Source organism: Pinus tabuliformis, chromosome 2_1 (assembly GCF_031772625.1).
Source record: "Pinus tabuliformis cultivar Carrire ecotype Pingquan chromosome 2_1, CPIR1, whole genome shotgun sequence".
Taxonomy (NCBI): Eukaryota; Viridiplantae; Streptophyta; class Pinopsida; order Pinales; family Pinaceae; genus Pinus; species Pinus tabuliformis.
The window spans coordinates 216,480,411-216,501,622 of record NC_142299.1 but is presented as its reverse complement, the minus strand read 5'-3'; the positions used below and the strand labels follow the sequence as shown (position 1 = coordinate 216,501,622).

At 37.3% G+C, this 21,212-nt stretch overlaps 1 protein-coding gene across 3 annotated transcripts in view; it reads right to left on the bottom strand.

Annotated features, from left to right (window-relative positions):
• Positions 1-812: 812 nt before the first annotated feature.
• Positions 813-21,212, bottom strand: part of LOC149199517 (TLD-domain containing nucleolar protein) — a 230,361-nt gene continuing 209,961 nt past the window's right edge. For all 3 annotated transcript variants that reach the window (XM_089402474.1, XM_089402472.1, XM_089402473.1), the window contains one exon: positions 813-1,511. In XM_089402474.1, the coding sequence (XP_089258600.1) occupies positions 1,203-1,511 (309 nt within the window). In that variant the 3' untranslated portion in view covers positions 813-1,202. The remainder of the gene's footprint in view (positions 1,512-21,212) is intronic.

Genomic DNA, 21,212 nt, shown 5'->3' with positions numbered 1-21,212 from the left:
GTCGATTGCCTCTTCAAGGAGCCAACCTCCATGAGCAATGCTCCAAATACAATCACAATTCTTGACAAAACATTACATAACCTTCCATAGCTAACCATTGAAAATCTTAACTACCTAAGGAGTCATTTATAATGGGAGTCCACTGACTAAATTGAGCCTTATTAACAAAATGGACCATTTTGACAATTAGTGACTATTAACTAATTATTTAATGGTCATGTTCAATGAAGATGGACTCATACAGTAATAAAGAATCTGAATAAGGAGGTTCGGATAAAACCCTAAAACTTTTCATTTCAGTTTCAGTTATTTCAATGTTTTCCTGGATTGTTATTCTTCTTACATCTTATTCTTAGGTAAGACACTGCATAATACTAGATTGCAGAAACTTGTAAAATCTACTGTAAATTAACTATACCAATGGCATATCCATAGCAATTTACATATGCCAAACAGTTTCTAAATATAGTGGAGCCCAATGCCTCGAAAAGAACAAACAAAGAACCCAACAGATAAATAGGCCAACATATTAATTGTTTAAAACGTTTCTTTTAACATAGCGTTCATTAAAATGTATTCCATAAACTTCAAATTAATGTAGCCAAATATACTCCAATAAAGCTTTGCTACCGTTATATGCTGTTCATCACAAACATGGGATTCCATTTAACATGAAATCTAGTTCACATGGAAAGAAAAAATGGAAGAACATGTTCTCTTACCAAACAGTTTCCAGTTTCCAGATATCATGGTGCCCGATGCCTAAAAAGAGCCCATAAAATAATCCAATAGATAAGAAGGCCACATATTAATTATTTAAAAAGTTTGTTTCAGCATAGTTTATTCATTAAAATGCACACATTAACATGGAAGGAATATACATATAATACAATTGTAGGAAATGTAAGCCATGAACAACTGACTACTGGAAGCAGGCCTTCATTTTACCATGAGAGAATGTCATTTTAACGTGGAACTAAATCCTCGATATTTAAGGATATGATACTGGGTTTTTTATTCCTCTGGCAATTAAGGTGTCAGAAAGAGAACAATGACGAGGGGTAACCATAAAGTACATAGGGACGTCTAAGGGAGAGAGGAGAGCTGTGAAATAAGTGAAATCATAAATGTCACAATCAAATATGCCACCTGGAGAAGCCTTCTCACAATCTTTGCACTACTGAATTGCTGCATAATCCAGTCTACTGATCACTTGAATTTGCAATCCCCATCATATTCAACAAATTACGATCTTCTTTGAATCGCTCCAGCACTGTGCCTTTCACAGCATTTAGAGTTTCCTGATCATTTCCTTTAACAACTACTCCCCAGCATTCTATGACTTCAGGGAAAATGGTTGCCGTTTTGGTCAAGCGGGGACCTTTATATGTAACAGACTCAAATGAATGACCCCAGTCAAACGATTCCGACAAAAAGAGTCCGAAATGGTTTACTTGCCCACCAAAACCAAGACCATTAGGAACACTCGCTGACATGAAATTCATAGCACACTGAAAAATAAGCAGAAATGTTAGCTTCTATATGAATAGCTTGCGAGTATTATGATAGAAAGATACCTTAGAAATATCGTAGTAATCAGAGTACGAACAATTCGTACTGCACCCACTGAGCAGAAGATAACAATAACTTAATGAACTTTTCGAACAACACATTACAGAAAATAACAAAGCTCCAATTACATGTGACATACATGACAGAAAAGTTCCAAGCTATAGAAAGGTAAAGCATGTGACAATTATGAGAACTTCACTTTCGCTCATTCTTTTGTAAACATCGAAATATTTATGGCGGATGAACATGGAAATCATAGCCCGTCATGTGATATCTACATCTCTTCATAGTTGAGGGATCCAAATTAATATCCAAATGTATTAGAGCTGAATCATCTCCAAAGTGGACAATGAGTTCCCTTCCATTCTGCGTCCAACAGGTAACCTAGAGACACAACAATCCATGGAGAGCACTCTCTTATATTTGGAAGCTTATCTAGAAGCTGTTGGGGCAGTTGTAAGTGAGGACAGGACAGAGATTTTTCTTATTGGGCAGAAGGATCCCTCACACTGGTTGAATCATAAAAGGAAGTGCAGAAGACTTGGTGTGATCATATGGTATTTGGGAATCCTACTTGGTGTGTTGAAATATGTGTAACTAGGTTCGGTCTTCATAAATATGAAATGTACTTTTCAGTCTTGTATATTGTAAAATAAAAGAAAAAATATTATTGTTCATATACTTTTGAGTCTTGTATAGTGTAAAATAAAAGAAAAATTATTATTGTTATTTTTGAAGCATGGGTTTCATGCTCAAGGTCTTTTATTTTAGAGGTCAAGCGCCCATTGAATGCTTCTAGGATTTGTCCTAGGTCAAGAAGTCAAAAGAGTTGTTGTCATATGATGAAGACCCCATCGGGCACATTGTAACTTGTAAAAAGGATTATTTTTGTATTTAAAAGTGTTAAAATACCCTCCAAGACCAAGTCGATCTGCCACCTCGGAAGCCTATATATAGGAAGGAACTCGACCTCCTATGGACACAATTCATTCTCTCATCGAGTAAGCAAAGGAGAAGAAGAAGAAGGCTAGCGAAGGAAGAAGAAGGATGAAGATTAAGTGATTGGGTTATTTCTCTCTCTCTCTCTTCACACATGCGAAGAAAGGAGACTAGGGTTTCTACTATTGGGTTAGGGTTTTGCTGCTACGGGATTGAACTTGGAGAAAGTGCAGAAAGAAGGTTGAAGGAAGAAGGCTCATTAGGTCATCCTCAAGCCCTAGAAGGAGAAACTAAAGCGAAGGTCTCATGAAGCCTTGGAAGCCCAAAATTCACACGTGTGGAGGCAATAGTTGGTATAAGGCAGAAAATTTCAGATCTGAAGTAGAGGCTGAAATTATGTCGCTGGAGGGTCAAAGTTGTGCTGTTGGAAGAGATTTGCCTAGGTTTGACTTGGACAAAACAAGCACATCATCAAGAACGTTGGACTTGGCCTTGGAAAAGTATTGGTCTTGCTCTAGAGGTCTTGGAATTCATGAATTGAAAAATCTATAAAAGAAGAGATTTGTGGGTTTTCCTCTCAAGTGGAAAGGTTTTGACGCTAGCTTGCAGCCTATATCCTGTGTTCTTGTGCATTATTGATCTTCCTGGTTTGGTAGTTGTTTGATGATAAGAATAATATAATAATTCTAGAAGAAGCTAATAAGTAAGAAAAGGTAAAAAGACATCACAAGCAAGTATCAAGCTAAAGAGAAATCATCCTAACTATTTCCCTATAGATTTCTCAACATGGTGCGCACATTTCTCTTGCATATCAATGAAAGTGGATCATGGAAAAATCTCAAAAGAAAATTTAAGCTTGGTCCCTTTCCAACTTGCAAGTTGCTAGAAGAATTACAGTTGCGAACACAATCTCTAGAACATGTGTATTACTATTCATGTATGTTTCCTTCTCACTCAGCATGTAAAGCACTGGAGCATGTTCTCAAGAGCCTTCTTTGGGCAAAGTAGGAAGGGGTAAAGGGGCTTCCCTTGGTCGCTTGGGGCATTTCTACCTTATCTTGAGATCTAGGGGCCTTGGGCATCCCTAACGTAAAAACTCGAGTGACCCTTGCTACAAATGTGTGATACAAGCAACGGAATGAGATTCCCCTTGGTAGGTATCAGTGCAACCTTAAATTTCATGGTTCAGATAGATGGCATTATTCATAATGCAAAGGCCTTTATGATTTCAGGTTTGGTTGTACTCAAGAGAGTCTGAGTGGCATAACAGACAAACTTTGACTTCCTCTGTTTGCAATATCAAGGACCTCGTGATCCCAAGGATCTAGCATCCGACCAATATGGACATCCCAGTGTCCAGGGAAGCAAATTGAGCTCTCGCCAAATTATGCAAGTAAAAGTCTTACGAGGAAACACTTGTTTCTTTGGAAGAACCTGCAGAATCAAGACACCGCGTACTGGCACACATGCAGTATTGAGAAATCTAGGGACAGCAACATAGGATAGTTTCTCTTTCTTGATCATTGTTTGTGGTGTATTTTTATTAGTTTCTTCTTTCACTTGTTTTATTATTAGTGTTTTCTTCATCAAACAACTATGAAACCATAAAGAACAATAAGACAAAGGACACAAGATATAGGCAATCAGCCAGGATCAAAACCTCTTCCCTCTGAGGGGAAAACTCACAAGAATTCTTTCTTCTTATAGAATCTTCAATTGGCGAATTCCAAGACCTAGACCCTTAACCAAAAACCCCTCCAAGACCAACTCAAAGCTTCTTCTTGATGAACTTTTCTTCCTTCAAGTCAATGCTGGTCAAACTTGTTCCATAACTTCAGATTTCGGCCCTACCTCAGAATTTTGACTTCTTGTTGCAGACCTGCAATTTCAGCTTCTTCTGCAGAAACCCTAGGTCACATGTGTGGCTTGAAAATGGACAATTTTTCCTCCTTTCTTCTTCGCTTGACTTGACTTCCCTTCCTTGACAATTTGGCTTGCTAGAGAGACCTTCTTTAACCCAAAACTTCGGCTCTCTTGGAGTGACTACAATTAATTATCTTCTGCTGCAAGATGATGCCCTAACCTTCGCACATGTGGAGGAATATAGCCCAAAACAGATCTAGAATGCTTCGCTCTTCCTTCTCCTTTCTTTGCTAGGTATTAGGCTTCTTTTTCTGTCTTGTCGAACTTCCTTTGATGCTTCAATGAGTGTAATCTTAAATGGTTCTGAGTACTCCTTTATATAGGCTATCTTGAGCCCTCAAACCTCACCTTCTAGATAGGCTGACTTGATTGTTAGCACTTGACGAGGTCTTGGGGGTCATTTGACTTTATTTTGACTCAAATAATTTCTTTTACAATATGTAACATGCCCCCAAATGGGTCTATCATACATGACAATGACTTAATGACTTGTAGACTCAAATACAAGCCCTAGGAGCTCACAATGGGAGCTTGAGCTAAAAATAAATTTCCATGGGCATGAAACCCATGCCTCAAGAACAATAGTAATAAATTTAGTTTTCTCATCAAATATATAAAATCATGATTACATGTTATTATGAAGACCGAACCCAGTTACATATTTCAACATGGAGGACTCTAAATTGTGCTCAAAATCTACCGCTGTTGACAAGGCTCTTTTAAAGGGTTTCTGCTGCATAATTCAACAAACTGTTTATATAAAATACGATGCATGGGGAAGGCCTGGTATGTAGGGATTGGAGATGGAACACTGGGAAGCATATTTTACATTTATGAGACAAAATATCTTTATCAATTGATTAGGCCCTCCTCTGATATTGGTACTTGTTTAAATTAATTATGGGACGTTGGACATTCAGTGGTAAGATCTCTGAGGTGTCAGGGATTCTGATACTGGAAGGCTTGTACTTCTTTCAATATAAAGTTCAGTGGTGACTTTTGCTTCACAAAGGTTCAATTGTTTGAAGTAAATTTCACAAAGTTGTCATTACTAACTTGATGTGTGCATTGCATGGTAAGGATGTGACAGTTCAGTGTGTTTTTTTGGAAATGTTACTGCTAGAGTTTTTGGACATGGTTTCAAACTTAAGTATTGTTAGCACTAATTTTTACACCCCATGAACTGATATAAACTTTAAACATCAGAGTAAAAATCAGCGACCATATAGAAAAATCTGCCCTAAGTGTCACCAGTAAATCTCCCTCTCGATTTGGGTTGTGCTTGCCAACCTCAAGGGAGTGTCCCTAGTCTTTGTACCTTCTGTTTTAACCTGTAAATCTGCAATATAACACTCAAAAAACAGGAAGATAAAGGTTGTTTGGCCAGCAAGTTAGTGGCCAAACGAGAGTGTAAACATTCTTAAGTTTAGAGTGTGGAATGGTCCTTTGCAAAGCAGTCTTTTACATGGAAAAATAGTGTAAGAAGAAAGATTATCTAAGTCTCTAATTGCCCAAATAAATAGCTGAAACAACTCTTAAAAAATAGCACAAAATATCATTGAATCAAACAAACCAGAGTAAGGAGATCAAAATTGAATTTTATTCTGCACAAGCCAAAAGGTTGGCTGCACCAAAACGACTATCACAGAACTTGAATACAATAATATCTAGACACAAAATAATAAGAGCTAGAAGAGGGATAAGAATGAAGAAGAGAAGAGAGAAGGTTGGTTGCTTTGCTCAAGACAATTCAAGTTCGAAAAGTTGGCCTTCCAACCATAACCATACGTATAGTATTTTCTTTTTGCAATTTGTGCCCAAGAGAAAGAGAGATCGAGTTTCCATTATTGGCTATCACTGTGCATTGTCAAATTGTCAAATTGACTGAGCTCTGATTGCAGAAGAAACTGAGTTAAGTAGCCCTGCTTGAGTTGAACTGAAGTAACTTCAAGTGGGCTAAGACAAAAACAACTCGAGATTAATTTAGCCAATTTGACTTGAGTTGTTTTTCCTTAGTATCGGAAAAAATTCTTATCATGAAAATATCCCAAGTTAATTTAGGCAATTCAACTTGGCTAATTTTCCTCTACTCTTTTTTAAACAATTCGACTTAGGTTAAATTTAGGGGTTAAATTATTTTGTGAAGTGAAACAAAGAACGGAACTTAGGAAAAAGAATAGGGAAAAGGGTGAGAAAATGGGAGACAATTCAGGAGACCAAAGAGAGGAAAGATGAGAGCGAATGTAGAATAGAAAATATGGAATGGGGAGGGAAAATAGGAGGAGAGAGAAAAATAAAATTGCTTAATTGCCATGTCAACTTGTCCTTTGCCACCTCATTGATGACTCATCCAACTTCTTGCCACTTGTCTATTCAAAATTGCTATTATGTGTCAAGCCCTCAAACTACTACCTTATACTACTAAAATTAGATATGCCAAAATAGGAAACTCTCTAAACAATAGGAGAAGGCATCAAACACTCGCAACAGAAAGGGCAATCTTGCCATATACAGCATGCCTAAAAATAGTGTAACGAATAAAATATATATAAATAATGTAAAATAATGTAAACAATAATAATCATAAATAATGATTTAATTAGTAGTTAGGTTGAAGAGGCATGTCTAAATGAGACATGACTCTTCATGAAGAGACACTTGCATATATAAGCAAGCCTCTTGTTCTCATTTGTAAATCATTATCATTCTTATTCTTATTCATATTTTATATAATATTTGTATCCTCATGGATATCTTGACATTCCACGTCTTTTGGAGTAATTAATCTTTAGAGGGAACTTTGTTGGCTTCATTTGGTATCAGGGCAGTTTGGTCCTCTAGGTTGCTTAACCGGTGCACAGAGCTCGTTCTCCGATCCAGGTCCTTGGCTATCGAAATTCGTCAACCGTGTTGTTGTACAATTGAAGCATTTTGCTCAGAATTTGGGAGTTTCTCCTTTTCTCCATTTTTCTAGGCCTTTGGCCATTAAAATTAAAATTAAAAGAAAATTCTCGTCTCAAGGACCACGTCGAAAGATTACTTGCGCAAGTGAAGAAGACTAAAGTCACAAAGAAATAACTCAAGAAACACTTATCAGAACAACAAGAGGGAACTTTGCGTTTAAAGAACCTTAATAAAAAATTACATAGTTGCGGGGGAGCGCCCCCCCCCCCCTCGAACCCGCTCCCGAGGCGCTCCCTAAAAAAAATTTGCGCTCCCTGCCCTGTTCGGGAACATTTCAGGGAGCGATCGCTTCGTCGCTCCCGGAGCGATTTTTAACGCCCGGGAGGGATCGGGGAGCGATCGCTCTCGGGCGTTAAAAATCGCTCCGGGAGCGTTTCGACGTGCGCCGGGAGCAATCCGGCGGAAAAAATTTCCACGGATGCCAAAAAAATCGCATTTTATAAAAAAAAAAATTGGTTTTAAAAGGCCAATGGGCCTAAAAAAATTTCATTGTTACTTCATTGAGCAAGAGTTTGGAGCAAGAGCAAGAGCAAAGAAGCGAGGAGCAAGCGCTGAGGAGCGAGGAGCAAGTGCCGAGGAGCGAGGAGCAAGCCTGCAAAGGTAAGTAGCTTAGTAATTTAGTTAGTTTAGTTAGTTAGGTAGTAATTTAGTTAGTTTAATTTAGTTTATTGAGTTTAAAAATAATGAATTTAAATTAAATTAATTAATCCCAATAAATTAAATTAATTTGCAGATTCTTGAATCAAAACCTTACAAACATCAAACACCATGGACTTGGCTATATTTCTGGGCATTTTCCTCTTCCTGGTCCCTTTTATGGTTATTATGGTGCTGGAGAGTAGGAAACGGAGGGGCCAAACTGAAGAGGGGGATGAAGAAGCTGGAGAAAGTCAAATTGGTGAAAACCCCGGTGAGAAGGAGCTGGAGGAGGGTGAACATGACCCTCAAAAACTTAAACAAGACCAAACTCCATTGTGGAAATATGTTAACAGGGCTGAAACAGGGAGAGGGGGTGGAACCACTAAATTTCATTGCCCCCATTGCAACACTGATTACACAGGTTCATACACCCGTGCTAGAAGACACCTCTGCGGGAAAAGGCCATGGGATGGAGACAAACAAATAGGAATCAAAACTTGTATAGCGGTGTCAGCAGCAGATAGAGCCAAATACATAAGGGAAGAGGAGGAAGCCCAATACAGATCAAAAAATTCAAGGGGTTTCTTTGAACCAAGCTCACAATCACAAAGAACTCCTTCAGCATCCTCCCAAGGCAGTGGATACGGAGGCACAGGGTCATCATCTTTAAGGCGTAGAACCATATCAGATTTCCTTGATGAGGGGTGTAGGAATGATGTGGATTCAAAGGTTTATAGGTTTCTCTATGCATGTGGGATACCATTCAATGTTCTTCGCTCACCTTATTGGCACGAAATGGTTTCTGCCATAAATGATGCCCCTAAAGGATACAAGAGCCCTGGGTATGACAAGGCAAGAACCGTTGGCCTTGATCATGAAAAAGCAAAAATATCACATTCTTTGAATAGAATGACAAGTTCTTGGACTGACCATGGGGTGTCCATTTTATCTGATGGATGGACAAATGTAAAAGGCAAGCCATTGATAAGTGTTTTTGCTGTGTCTGTTAGTGGTCCCATCTTTCTAGCTGCACATGATTACTCAGACAAGTTCAAGACCGCCATCAACATTGCAGAAGCATTACTTGAAACAATTGAGCGTATTGGCCCATACAATGTCATCCAAGTCATCACTGATAATGCTCCTAATTGTAAGGCAGTGGGAGCAATTATTGAGGATAAATACCCCAACATATTTTGGTCTGGATGTTTGGTTCACACATTGAACCTTCTGTTGCATGATATTGTCAAAAACAAAAATGAACAATACCAATGGATTGCTGATTTGTACAAGAAAGGCAAACAAATGATAAAATTTATTACAAATCATAGCAATACCCATGGCCTTTTCCGCAGTCACTCGAGATTGGAGTTGTTGAAGATTGCGAAGACCAGATTTGGTAGCTATTACCTCACCTTCAGGCGCCTTTTGAAGGTAAGAGAGGCATTAGCTAGCATGGTATCAAGTCCACATTGGTAGGTATTAAAGGAAAGGGCTACAAATGTAGCTGACATGGCAGGTTTTGAAATGGTGGAGGAGGCCGCTCTTGATGGGCAGTTTTGGACAAGTGTGAGGCAGGTATTGGATTTCACCAAGCCAATTTATCACATGATTCGGTTTGCAGATACAGACAAACCAGTGATTGGCGAGGTGTATGAGCAAATGGATACCATGTTGGGGGAAATAAAAGACATTGTTCATAATAGAGATCCCAACTTGTACAAACTGATTCATGATTGTGTGTGTGAACGGTGGAATAGGCTTAATCTTCCACTACATTGCTTGGCGTATATCCTTACACCAAAATACTACTCTACATCTTGGTTGGGCCAACCTGCAGCAAGGGGTGGGGTTAGGACCAAACCCCATTTAGATCCAGAGGTAACTAAAGGATATTTGGAAGCATTAGAAAAGTTGGTACCTGACAGGGAGGAATGTGCCGTTGTGCGCTTTGAAATAGGCAGATACTTCAGTGGCACTGGTTTGCATGGTAACTTCCATGCAATGGACGACAAAGATAGATTTGATACTCTCACATGGTGGGAAACATATGGCGGGCATGGACTTTTGCCAAAATTGGCAAAAAATGTTCTTTCACAGGTTGTAAATACTTCTTCTGCAGAGAGGTGTTGGAGCACCTACAGCTACATACATAATGTGAAAAGAAACAGACTCAATGAAAATCGAGCAGAAAGCTTGGTTTATGTGCACTACAACTTGAGGTTGTTGAGTCATTACTGTGATCGGGCTTATGAGGATCCCACATATAAAATTTGGGACAATCACCCAGAGGATGACAATTTGGAGGATGGCATTGTACACATTGAAGAACTGGAAGAGGAACTTGTAAGGGATGAAGATGAAGCAGCTGCAGTAGCCATGCCACCTCCACCTCCACCATCCAGTAGCAGTGCTCGAGGTCCGAGTCTTGTTCCTTTGCTGTCGCCACCTCCATCTACACCCTCACGTGGAGGTTCTAGTTCTGGTCGTCGGTCGGTGCGGGAGACTCCTAGAAGACCACCACGACCTGCTTATACTCCTAGAGACTCTCGTGGCAAGGGCCACATGTAGATTTTGATTTACAGTTTACTTGTCTTTTTTAGTTTCTATTAGACTTTAGTTTTCATAACTATTGAGTTTTGAGTCCTTGACTCTTGACTCTTTCATATCATAATGATATTTTTTGTAAACAATATATCACTGTGACAATGAAAATTTGAAGTTTGAAGTTGGGCCTTGGCAATTATATCTCATTGGTAATGATGTGAATTATGAATATGATGCTTCGTGAAAGACTAAAGTTGTTTCATTTCATTTCATTATTCATGTTTCATTTTATAGATTTATAACATTTCATATCATGTTAACAGTTAGAATTTAGGATTTACAAATATCTTAGAATCTTAGATATTACTTCTTGTAATGGTTAAACTCAGCTTACAAGTACAACTTTGGTGATCAATGATGATAAATGTTATTGAATTTTCAATTTTGAAAGCTTGAAGTTGAAACTTTAAGATTGAATTTGATGAATCATGATTCATGAGACTCAATATGTTGCAGTTGTAATATGTATTTTACTAACTTGTGGACATGGTTGATGACGATTATAATTTCTAGATGATTGATGTGATATGGTTCAATGATCAATCTATGTTTTTTTATGTTTTTTATGTCTAATTCATCATTCTACATGTTTTTGTTGACATATATGTATCAAAAATTAAAAAATATAAAAATATATATATATATATATATTTTTAAAAAATCGCTCCCGGATTCGCTCCCAAACCGGGAGCTTCTGAAAATGGTCGCTCCCGCTCCCGTTTTCGCTCCCGCTCCCCGCTCCCAAGCAACATTGAAATTAACCAAGATAATTGCATTTAATCTTAGTTTAAGTGCATTTCATACCAACACATTTTACTATTTTACTTGCAAATTATCCATGTACTTGTCATTGATGAATATGTTTTGAATTGAATATCTTATTTATGCAAGTATCATCTTGTTTATTTTTGCAAGTAAAGTTTAAATTGTTTCCTTTACAAGTCACTCTATATTGCTTCCATACATGCTTTGGATTTATGAATAATTATATATTTTGAAAAACATTTCTTGAAAGCAGATTTTATATCTTGCATGTGATATCATATCTTGTTAACATCTTCTGTTTGATTGACAAGATTACTTGTGTTTCAATTTAAAACATTTCATTTTTCTTGAGAAAGTATTATTTATTTTTAAACAATAATGAAGGCACTGATCTTACATGTTCATCTTTGATTTATGTGTTGATGGTTATTGAAGTATATTTCATTTCATATTGCTCATCATATTTTCTCATAATCTCAAGTAATCCAAATTAATCTTGGCATCTCCTAGAAACCTTACATCCCATTTTTAACTTAGCTTTTCCTTTATGGACCCCTCCATTAGCTTACCTAGGAGAGAGATTAAACGGAGAGAGTTGGGAATAGGTGATAGCCCCATCTCTTGATTTTGCCACCAACCACACCTTGTGGGGTTAAGGGCTTTTCTCACTAACTTAGGTGTGTATGCAAGGCAGCAACAAGAAGCATGAAGATTATCTCTTACTTGATAATTACTTGTGAATGGTTGCTAGCTAAGTTGCAGGAAACGTGGGCAGGGGGTCCGTTTCCCCAGGGGAAACGAAACGAAACTCGTTTCCCCGTACCGTACGGCCTGGAAACGCGTTTCCGGCCGTACGGCCACGTTTCCCGAAACGGAAACTTGGCCGTACGGCCGGAAACTCGTTTCCAGGCCATATGTGCCACGTTTCCCCCAAAAAAACACTTGTTTTTTAATTTTTTTTTTTTTTTTTTTTTTTTTTTAGGGTTTCCAGGTAGGGTTTCCAGGTATATAATAATAATTTTTAAATATTTTTAATATATATATATATATATATTATTATATATATTCGCGTTTCCCCGTTTCCAAAATTTGGGGAGGTCGCGTTTCGTTTCGCTTCCCCGTTTCGTTTCGCTTCCGCGTTTCCCCGTTTCGTGCAACTTAGGTTGCTAGCTTCTTATTTAATTTATTACATTCTTATTCATCAAGCGATTACCCAAATACAAAATTTGAAGATCACAAGAGACAAATAACACAGGAAATTAGGCTCAAGCATTTAATCTTAGTTTAGGTGCATTTCATACCAACACATTTTACTATTTTACTTGCAAATTATCCATGTACTTGTCATTGATGAATATGTTTTGAATTGAATATCTTATTTAGGAAAGTATCATCTTGTTTATTTTCGCAAGTAAAGTTTAAATTGTTTCCTTTACAAGTCACTCTATATTGCTTCCATACATGCTTTGGATTTATGAATGATTATATATTTTGAAAAGCATTTCTTGAAAGCAGATTTTATATCTTGCATGTGATATTATATCTTGTTAACATTTTTTGTTTGATTGATAGGGTTATTTGTGTTTCAATTTGAAACGTTTCATTTTTCTTGAGCAAGTATTAATTATTTTAAGCAATATTGAAGGCACTGATCTTACATGCTCATCTTTTATTTATGTGTTGATGGTTATTGAAGTATATTTCATTTCATATTGCTCATCATATTTGCTCATAATCTCAAGTAATCCAAATTAATCTTGGCATCTCCTAGAAACCTTACATCACATTTTTAACTTAGCTTTTCATTTAGGGATCGCCTCCCTTAGCTTGCCTAGGAGAGAGATTAAATGGAGAGAGTTGGGAATAGGTGACAACCCCATCTCTTGATTTTGCCACCAACCACACCTTGTGGGGTTAAGGGCTTTTCTCACCAACTTAGGTGTGTATGCAAGGCGGCAACAACAAGCATGAAAATTATCTCTAACTTGATAATTACTTGTGAATGGTTGCTAGCTTCTTATTTAATTTATTACATTCTTATTCATCAAGCAATTACCCAAATACAAAATATGAAGATCACAAGAGACAAATAACACAGGAAATTAGGCTCAAGCAAGGGAAAACCCCACAAGGGGGAAACCCAAGAAAAGCTTCTTATATAATCAGATCAAAGTGAGATATTCAGGACCTAAGACCAAGACCAAGACAGCCACAAAGAACCCAAGTTAGCCCTCCTCCAAGTCTCTTCCACCAAATCAAAGTCATCAAAGTCAACGCTGGTCAAATTTCTAAATTTTGGTCATCTAAAAATTTGGCCGCTGAAATTTCAAGCCTTGAAATTTCGACCATGTAATAGCTTTGAAAAACCACAGAGAATACTCGCACGTGTGGACAGATTACGGCAGAAAACAAGACTTTCTTTCTCTTTGGACTGCGCTCTTTCTCCTTTTATTTTGTTGATTTTCTTCTTCTTGCTTGCACAAAAATCGAATTAGTTGCCAAAATGTGGGGCACAGTTGACAATATATATTTGTTCGACCATATGAAGAGACACAACTTATAGGTTGGCCGACTTGGTCTTGTGGTGACAAAATTGCCTCTTTTGACTCAAAATAAATAAAAAATTATTTTTTTACAAATATTCCAAATGGGACTTTGACTCGTGACAAATTTTCTTTTGACTCAATAACCCCTAGAAGTATGAAGAACATGCTTAACTAGAAAATAATATTAATAATAATAATAAATTTATTTTTCTTCTTTTTGCTTTTACATGAAATAGATATTGATATAATGATAATTATATAAAAGGAACCTAGTTATATTTTTCAACACTCCCTCTTAACAAAGAAGGTATTGATAATCACACCACATGATACAAGGATACTCTCAAATTGGAATATTCTCATAAGAATGATTCGAATTGATAAGCATCATCATAACCAACATTGTCAATTATAAAATAGCAAGGCCTTGACTGACAAGCTCTATCTCTCCACTAGATCAAAGCACAATGCTAGGAGGCATATATTTGGACACCACCACCGCCTCTCAAGGCACATACCCCATCTGGATGTTCACCAAGTATGTCCTTACAGGACTATTCTTATCTTGGATATCACCCCATCCTCAAAGAATATCGGTCCTTAGGACTACTCTTATCTTGGATTCCCAATCCTCAAAGAGTATTGGTCCTCAAGACTACTCCTATCTTGGATACCATTCCTCAAGGAGTATCAGTCCCAAATGCTTATCCAATCCTCCATTCTCCCTACCAATGCCTTCACTAGGCTTACAGCTATTAGTCTTGGCCATAGTGCATGACACATGGAGAATACAATGTCCACCATCACTCCCTCTCAACCAGGGAGGTAATCCTCACTCCCTCTCAAATAGGGAGGAACAACCAAAATATTCATCAAAGCATCGGCTACATGTTGTTTCATGGAAATATATTGTAGTTGCTTGGATCCTATCTGCATCACATCATAACGAGCTTCAACCTTCATGGATTTACTCAATCTTCTTGTAGCTCTAACATGTCATCAAACATCTTATGGAGCCAAACTTCTTCTCAATTGATTGCTCAAGCCTTCACATCTTCTTCTTTCATGGTTTTTCAAGAAATTATATCAGCATCAGTATTGTTAATTAATGTGTTCCTGGATCAATCAGCTGTTGGGACAACAATATCAGAACTCTTCAACTTCCTGCCAAAGGATCTTGTCATCTTCTGTTCTTTTTTTTATCATAAACTTCTTTGGGTTATCTATTAAATCGTTAATTAATATTGTATCCATCCAAGATCTCAATTTCTGCCTCTGGCTCCCTCTGAAGTCAATATTACTTCCTTCACATTGTCTAGTTTCACATCATATTAGCTGCCAAATATCAGTAGTATCTCTAGCAGCGTTAGTACTAGTCAATCGAACCAATCAAATTTCCCTCTTTTCAGCTGAGGTAGGTGAACTTCTTGCCATCTAATCGACTTTTCCTTCTTCCTTCTTAATCTTCATGCTTTGCCACGTTCTCTCAACTCTTCCATCTACTGATCAAGCTTAGATAGATCTTGACTTGATCTGCAACCTTTATTAGAAAACTATGAAAGAACAAAAAGGCAAAGTACAAAGATAAAATAGCAATAGTGGTAATCAAGGAAATGTAGGGTACTTATCTTTTTGAAGAGAGTTAGCTCCCTCTTAATCTTGGACCCGTTCACCAACCTTGTCATTCCTGTCAAACATAGGAACTAGGTTTTCATTTTTACAGCAAAAACAATTAGTTAGGGTTTCTATTTGTAGTGTTTTCTAATCCCAATCTTAGCTATGGTTTATGAACCCTAGATCCTCCATAGTCACCAAGACCTGTTATTCAAGAATTGTGAAACTTCTACAAGTATGCTGAAACACCCTAAAGATACTATTGACGTGTCTTTTATCTATTTCATTTCTTGCTCACAAGACCTAGTCTTCATATGCAATGAACTACTATCAACGATCTCTTATATGTCATGGTGTCTAATATATATTTATGCAGACCCTTTTTATAGCTTTCAAGTGATCATTACCATGACCTAGTGAACTTAATATTAACAACATAGATCATAAAATGCCCACAGAAATTATACATACCTCTGCAACCTTACCTATTTTCCTTGCAAGGATCTGGTCCTTTGACTTGTTTTCAATTATCAAGAGTCAACTTTCTTCAATAAAGGTGCCTCAACCCTTTCAACCACAGAAATTTAGTCAAGCTGCTTTCTTTGTCTTGGTTCCTTTCAAACAGGTCAGCTTCATTGATGGCATTCATTCTTCTATTATGTAAAGAGAGGAGATATGAGTAACATGACCGCAGATAAGCTTCAAATCACAGTTCATCCATAGAAATCCAATGTCTCGGTCTTCAAACTTAGGATACAAACCAAGGAGATGAATTCTGGAAGGTTTCGATCTTCAAAAGAGTTGTCTTATGTAATTTTTTGGACACAAGTTGTCATACTGCTATTCTCTAGATACCTCATCCATTGTGATAGTAAAGGTCTTATAATAAACTCAGGTATGTTGCCATGAATGTCACAGGAAGATATTGCTTTGTATATCTTCATCTATTGTACGTTTACATGCCTTCGAGATGATCCATATGGTTTTTGTTCCTTCCACTATATATTCAGATTATTGCAGATGTAATCTATATGCATATACTTTCGGTTCTTCTAGCAAACTTATCTATTGATTCGCATCTCAATTGCACAGATAGGATTCATACCTTTCTCCACAAAACACATAGTTCTGCTTATGCCCAAACTTCATTAATGATACTTGCCAGATAAATAATTTAGATGATTTGGACCTCTTGTCTCGGTCTTTGATAATCGGTTTCTTCTATAGATTGTATACCATACTAGGGTGACCTTTGTGAATGTCATCAATTTTTATCAAAAATTGCAGAGTAATGTTCTTCTTTTGTATAATCGCAGAACTATATTCCTTAGAACCTTGTCTCTATGTATTTGATAGTAAATCCCAATTGTAGTGGATTGTCAAAGAACTTGCCTTTGATTTTGTAGTGCAAGGAGATACCTTCTTTTAACCTTCTCATGTTGCTCAAACTTTGGATGCTTCATAAGGATGCTCAGTTTGGTCACAAATTGAATGTCAACATGATATAGTGCAGGCTTCAGATTTCTCATGTTATAGGTCTATCTTTCCAAAAAATAGTATTCTTCCTGTAGCTAATATTAGTCTTCTTGTGGCCCGTACCATTTTGTAGATAATAATATTCACTGCTTCTATACTTCTAAAAACTTTTCACATTATATATCAGATTGTTTCAGAGATGATACTTCTCCTTTTGATATAATTTGTCTAGATTATACATTAGTGATGGATGATTCGAATAATACTTCCTCCTGTAGTAGCCTTTAGATTCGGACTTTCTTGGAGAAATAGTATATGTCACAGATCTTTGCACGTATTCTAGGTCTCTTTTCTAGCCCTTCACATCACAGAGGTATTGTGCCTCTTGCAATTCATATGTCACGGAATTTACATGGGTACTTTGTTTTGTTCACAGGATTCCACAGATATATAGTATTTGAAGGAGTATACTTTGGTCCTTTGTATACAAATATTTCTCAAAGATATGAACTTTTATATTTTGAATAGTCTTTCATAGATTCATCATGAAATATGTTCACAAAGATGTTTTATACTTTGAACTAGGCTCAGGTATAGTAGTTAAATGTGACGGACTTCTCTTCTAGGTCTCACATCTCTATAGTATCATATTAAACTCAGATGGCCAACATATATTTCCGCAGAAAGTTTGAATTCCACAGTGGTTTAACTTCACATAAAACATGTTGTCATAGTAACTTGGATATCACAGAAGATATGCTGCTACAGACCTGTATTCCCTTTTCCTGAGCTCGGACTTGAAGTAAAAAATATAATGATAGTAATTTGGATCAGTGTTGAAAATATCGGTATCGGCAAAATATCGGTGAGGGTCCAGAAAATATCTTATCGGCAATATTGGCAAAAATATCGGCAAAATATCGGCAAGCATAAAAAATGCATAATATATTCATTTTTTTTTCAGGTTTCTAAACATATAAAGCAATAACAACATGAACTAAACACATTGGCACATAAATATGAAGAAGGCACTGATATATATGATGTCAAATAGAAATGATACATCAAACTTCAAAGGCGATACCAAATCCTGCTAATCCCTGATAATTGTCCAATCAAGGACTCAAACAAAATAACATCACATATCCTGCTGATCCCTAATAGTGATAATTGTCCAATCAAGGACTCAAACAAAATAAGTTCACATATATAAAACTTTAAAAGTATTTCATCATCATGTGTTATAAACTTATATGTAGCAAAAGTTGCAAAACAAATAAAACTAGCAGCTATCTATCTGAGACCATTGGCCTCTCCCTAGCAGCTTTCTTTCTGTCTTGTTCAGCAATTGCTTCACGAGCTTTTTGTGTAACCTCTGCACTAGAAACCATACAAGGCATTACATCTACATCATATGCAGAGAGTCTAGCCAGATGGTATTTCAATCATGTAATCCCTCCTGACATCTTGGTCCCACACAAGTTGCATGATATATATGCTTGATTTGCCCCACCAACAGCCTCCCAATACTTGTTAGGATATTCCGACACATAGGAAATAGTTAAGTATAACTTGGTCTAGTATAGAGTTAGGTAAAGTGTGTTTCTTTACTATGTACATTTTGTAACTTACAATCCGACGGTCACGATATGTAGTGATCCGACGGTTCATTCTCTCCTCGGTATTACCAACACTTGATCCGTGGCTTAACACCTGATTGGTCCATGATCTCTATTTAAAGAGCATGGAGGGTCATTTGTAGGTAAACCGTCCATGAGAGAAGCTTATGTAAATTTTCATTCTTTTATCAATAAATTGTCTGAAGTGGCCGCGTTGGCTCAGGCCGTGGACTGTTTCCCTCTTTGAGGGTTTTAACCACGTCAAAAGTACTGGTGTATTGATCTGTGATCTGTTTGTGAGCGGTGTCCTTTGGTGTTCTGTCTGAGGAACTTACCCTGTAAATTCCTACATGGTATCAGAGCTATTTGAGGGCCGCGTCCGTTGGTGATCCAAATCTGAAGCCGGTAGAACTGCATCCGACTATCGTTTCCTAGATCTACTGTTTCTGACTACTTTCGGGCCGAGAGGACTGCTCTATTGTGTTGGGAGCATCTATTCCAGTGAGGAACCCCTTTCGTTTCACGCAAAAAGGTTTCCGATAGCCCTAGCTACGTCATTTTTAAGATCTGGAGGTATACAGTGTTTATTTGCAGTTTACAGTTATTTTCTCTCTGTTTATTTCGGTTTCGGTTTATTTAGCTTTTTGTTTTTTTTATTACCGGATCTATACCTTTCATTTCTACGTATGCTCTTTGCCCCGTGACTCTGTGCGATCTGGGCAAATCAGAAACAGAAAGGAAGGATTTTTCTCATGCGTATGCTCTTTTCCGCTGCGCCTTAGTGTGATCTCGGAAAATCAGAAACATTGAGGAAAATATTTAGTTTCCGGCTAAAGCTAACTTCGAGCCGCAAGGTTCGTTTTTTTTGTATGTTCGTGTTGGGTTTTGTGTTTTTTGTTTTGTAGGGAAAAAGAGCTTTCTCAAAGCAAGCACGCAACCCAAAGCTTCAACCCCACCCCCTCTCTCTCTCTCAAACTTTTTGTATAGCTCACTTGGTCCAAAGCTAATTTATGAGAGTAGAGGTCTTGAGTTCAAGTCTCCTTTTTGTGGGGGCGGATTTTTCATTTCCGCACATTCCCGCACTTCGTCGGCATCTTCATCAAATTTTCTTCAAAAAGCCATAACTTCTTCATCTGGAAGCCGTTTTCAGAACCGTTTTTTTTGAAACAGCCTAATTTTTCGAGATCTTTCCATTGGAACACTTAGTTTCAGCATCTATAGCTTCAGTTTCTGTTAAAATGGAAAGTCCATGCCAAGTTATTCTTGACAGCACCAACTACTTCCAATGGTGGTCCTACATTGTGGATTTACTTAGAAGTAAAGGTCTTTACAGAATAGCCTCAGGCCAAGAAACCAAACTGAAAAATGAAGATAAGGCAGCTAAATGGGAAAATAGGCAAGATCAAGCACGTGGGTTGATAGGGATGTCTATTTCTCCAGATCTTAGATTCCATATTGCAGAACTTGATACTCCTGAGGAAGCAATGAAACAGATCACTAAAGTTTTTGGAATTAAAAATGAACTTAAAGCCCATCAACTTGAAAATGAGTTGCTTACATTGGACCCTAATAATTTTTCTTGCATTGAAGATTTTTTATCCAAGTTCAAGACCCTTAGACTTCTCTTGGAAGGTGTTAAGGTTAAGAAAGAAGATAGTAGCCTTATCTATTCCATTCTTACTAAGTTGGGACCAGCCTATTCTGTGTTTGTTTCCACCTTCCATTCTACAAGAGAAGCCTTCATTTCTCAAGGACAAGCCTACAAGTCCCCTTCCTTTGATTCCTTTTGTGATTCTTTAATAAGAGAACAAGAAAAACTCTTACACCTTGGTCTTCTTAATCTTGGAAACTCTTCTAAGAAAGCGTTAGCCGCCCAGCAACAACCAAATTCAAAGAATCTTAAGAAGTTGTATCCTAAAAGGAATGGTCCTAAACCAAACAAGGGTCCTAAGCAATTTCAGCCTCAAAATGAAAAATCATTTCAACAAAATGATAAGACAAATAAAAACAAAGGGAAGAAGACTGATAGACATTGCAACTTTTGTAATCGAGATGGCCACTTAGAATCCAAATGCTTTAAGAAGATGGAAGCCTTCGAAGCAGCAATGAAGAAGCATAACATCCATTTGGAGCACTCTTCAACTTCAACTTCATCTTCAAGAATAGCACTTTCTGCATGTGGTTGTCAAGCATCTCGGTCTGGCTATGCACTAAATGTATCTTCTTCTTCTCATTCTCATGAGTGGCTCATTGATTCTGGAGCTTCTTATCACATGGCCAAAAACAAAGCCATGTTTTCTTCTTTAAATGATTGTAACACCAAAAATATATATGTTGGTGATGATAGATCTCTTAGTGTTGTAGGGACTGGAACTGTTCATATAGACAATGGTCAATTTAATGATGTATTATGTGTTCCAACCTTATCCTGCAACCTTCTATCTGTATATCAGATAACTCATTCAGGTGAAGGTAAAATCGTTGAATTTTCACCTCACGATGTTGTAATTAAGGACCTAAGAGATCCTAGACAGATTTTAGCTACTGG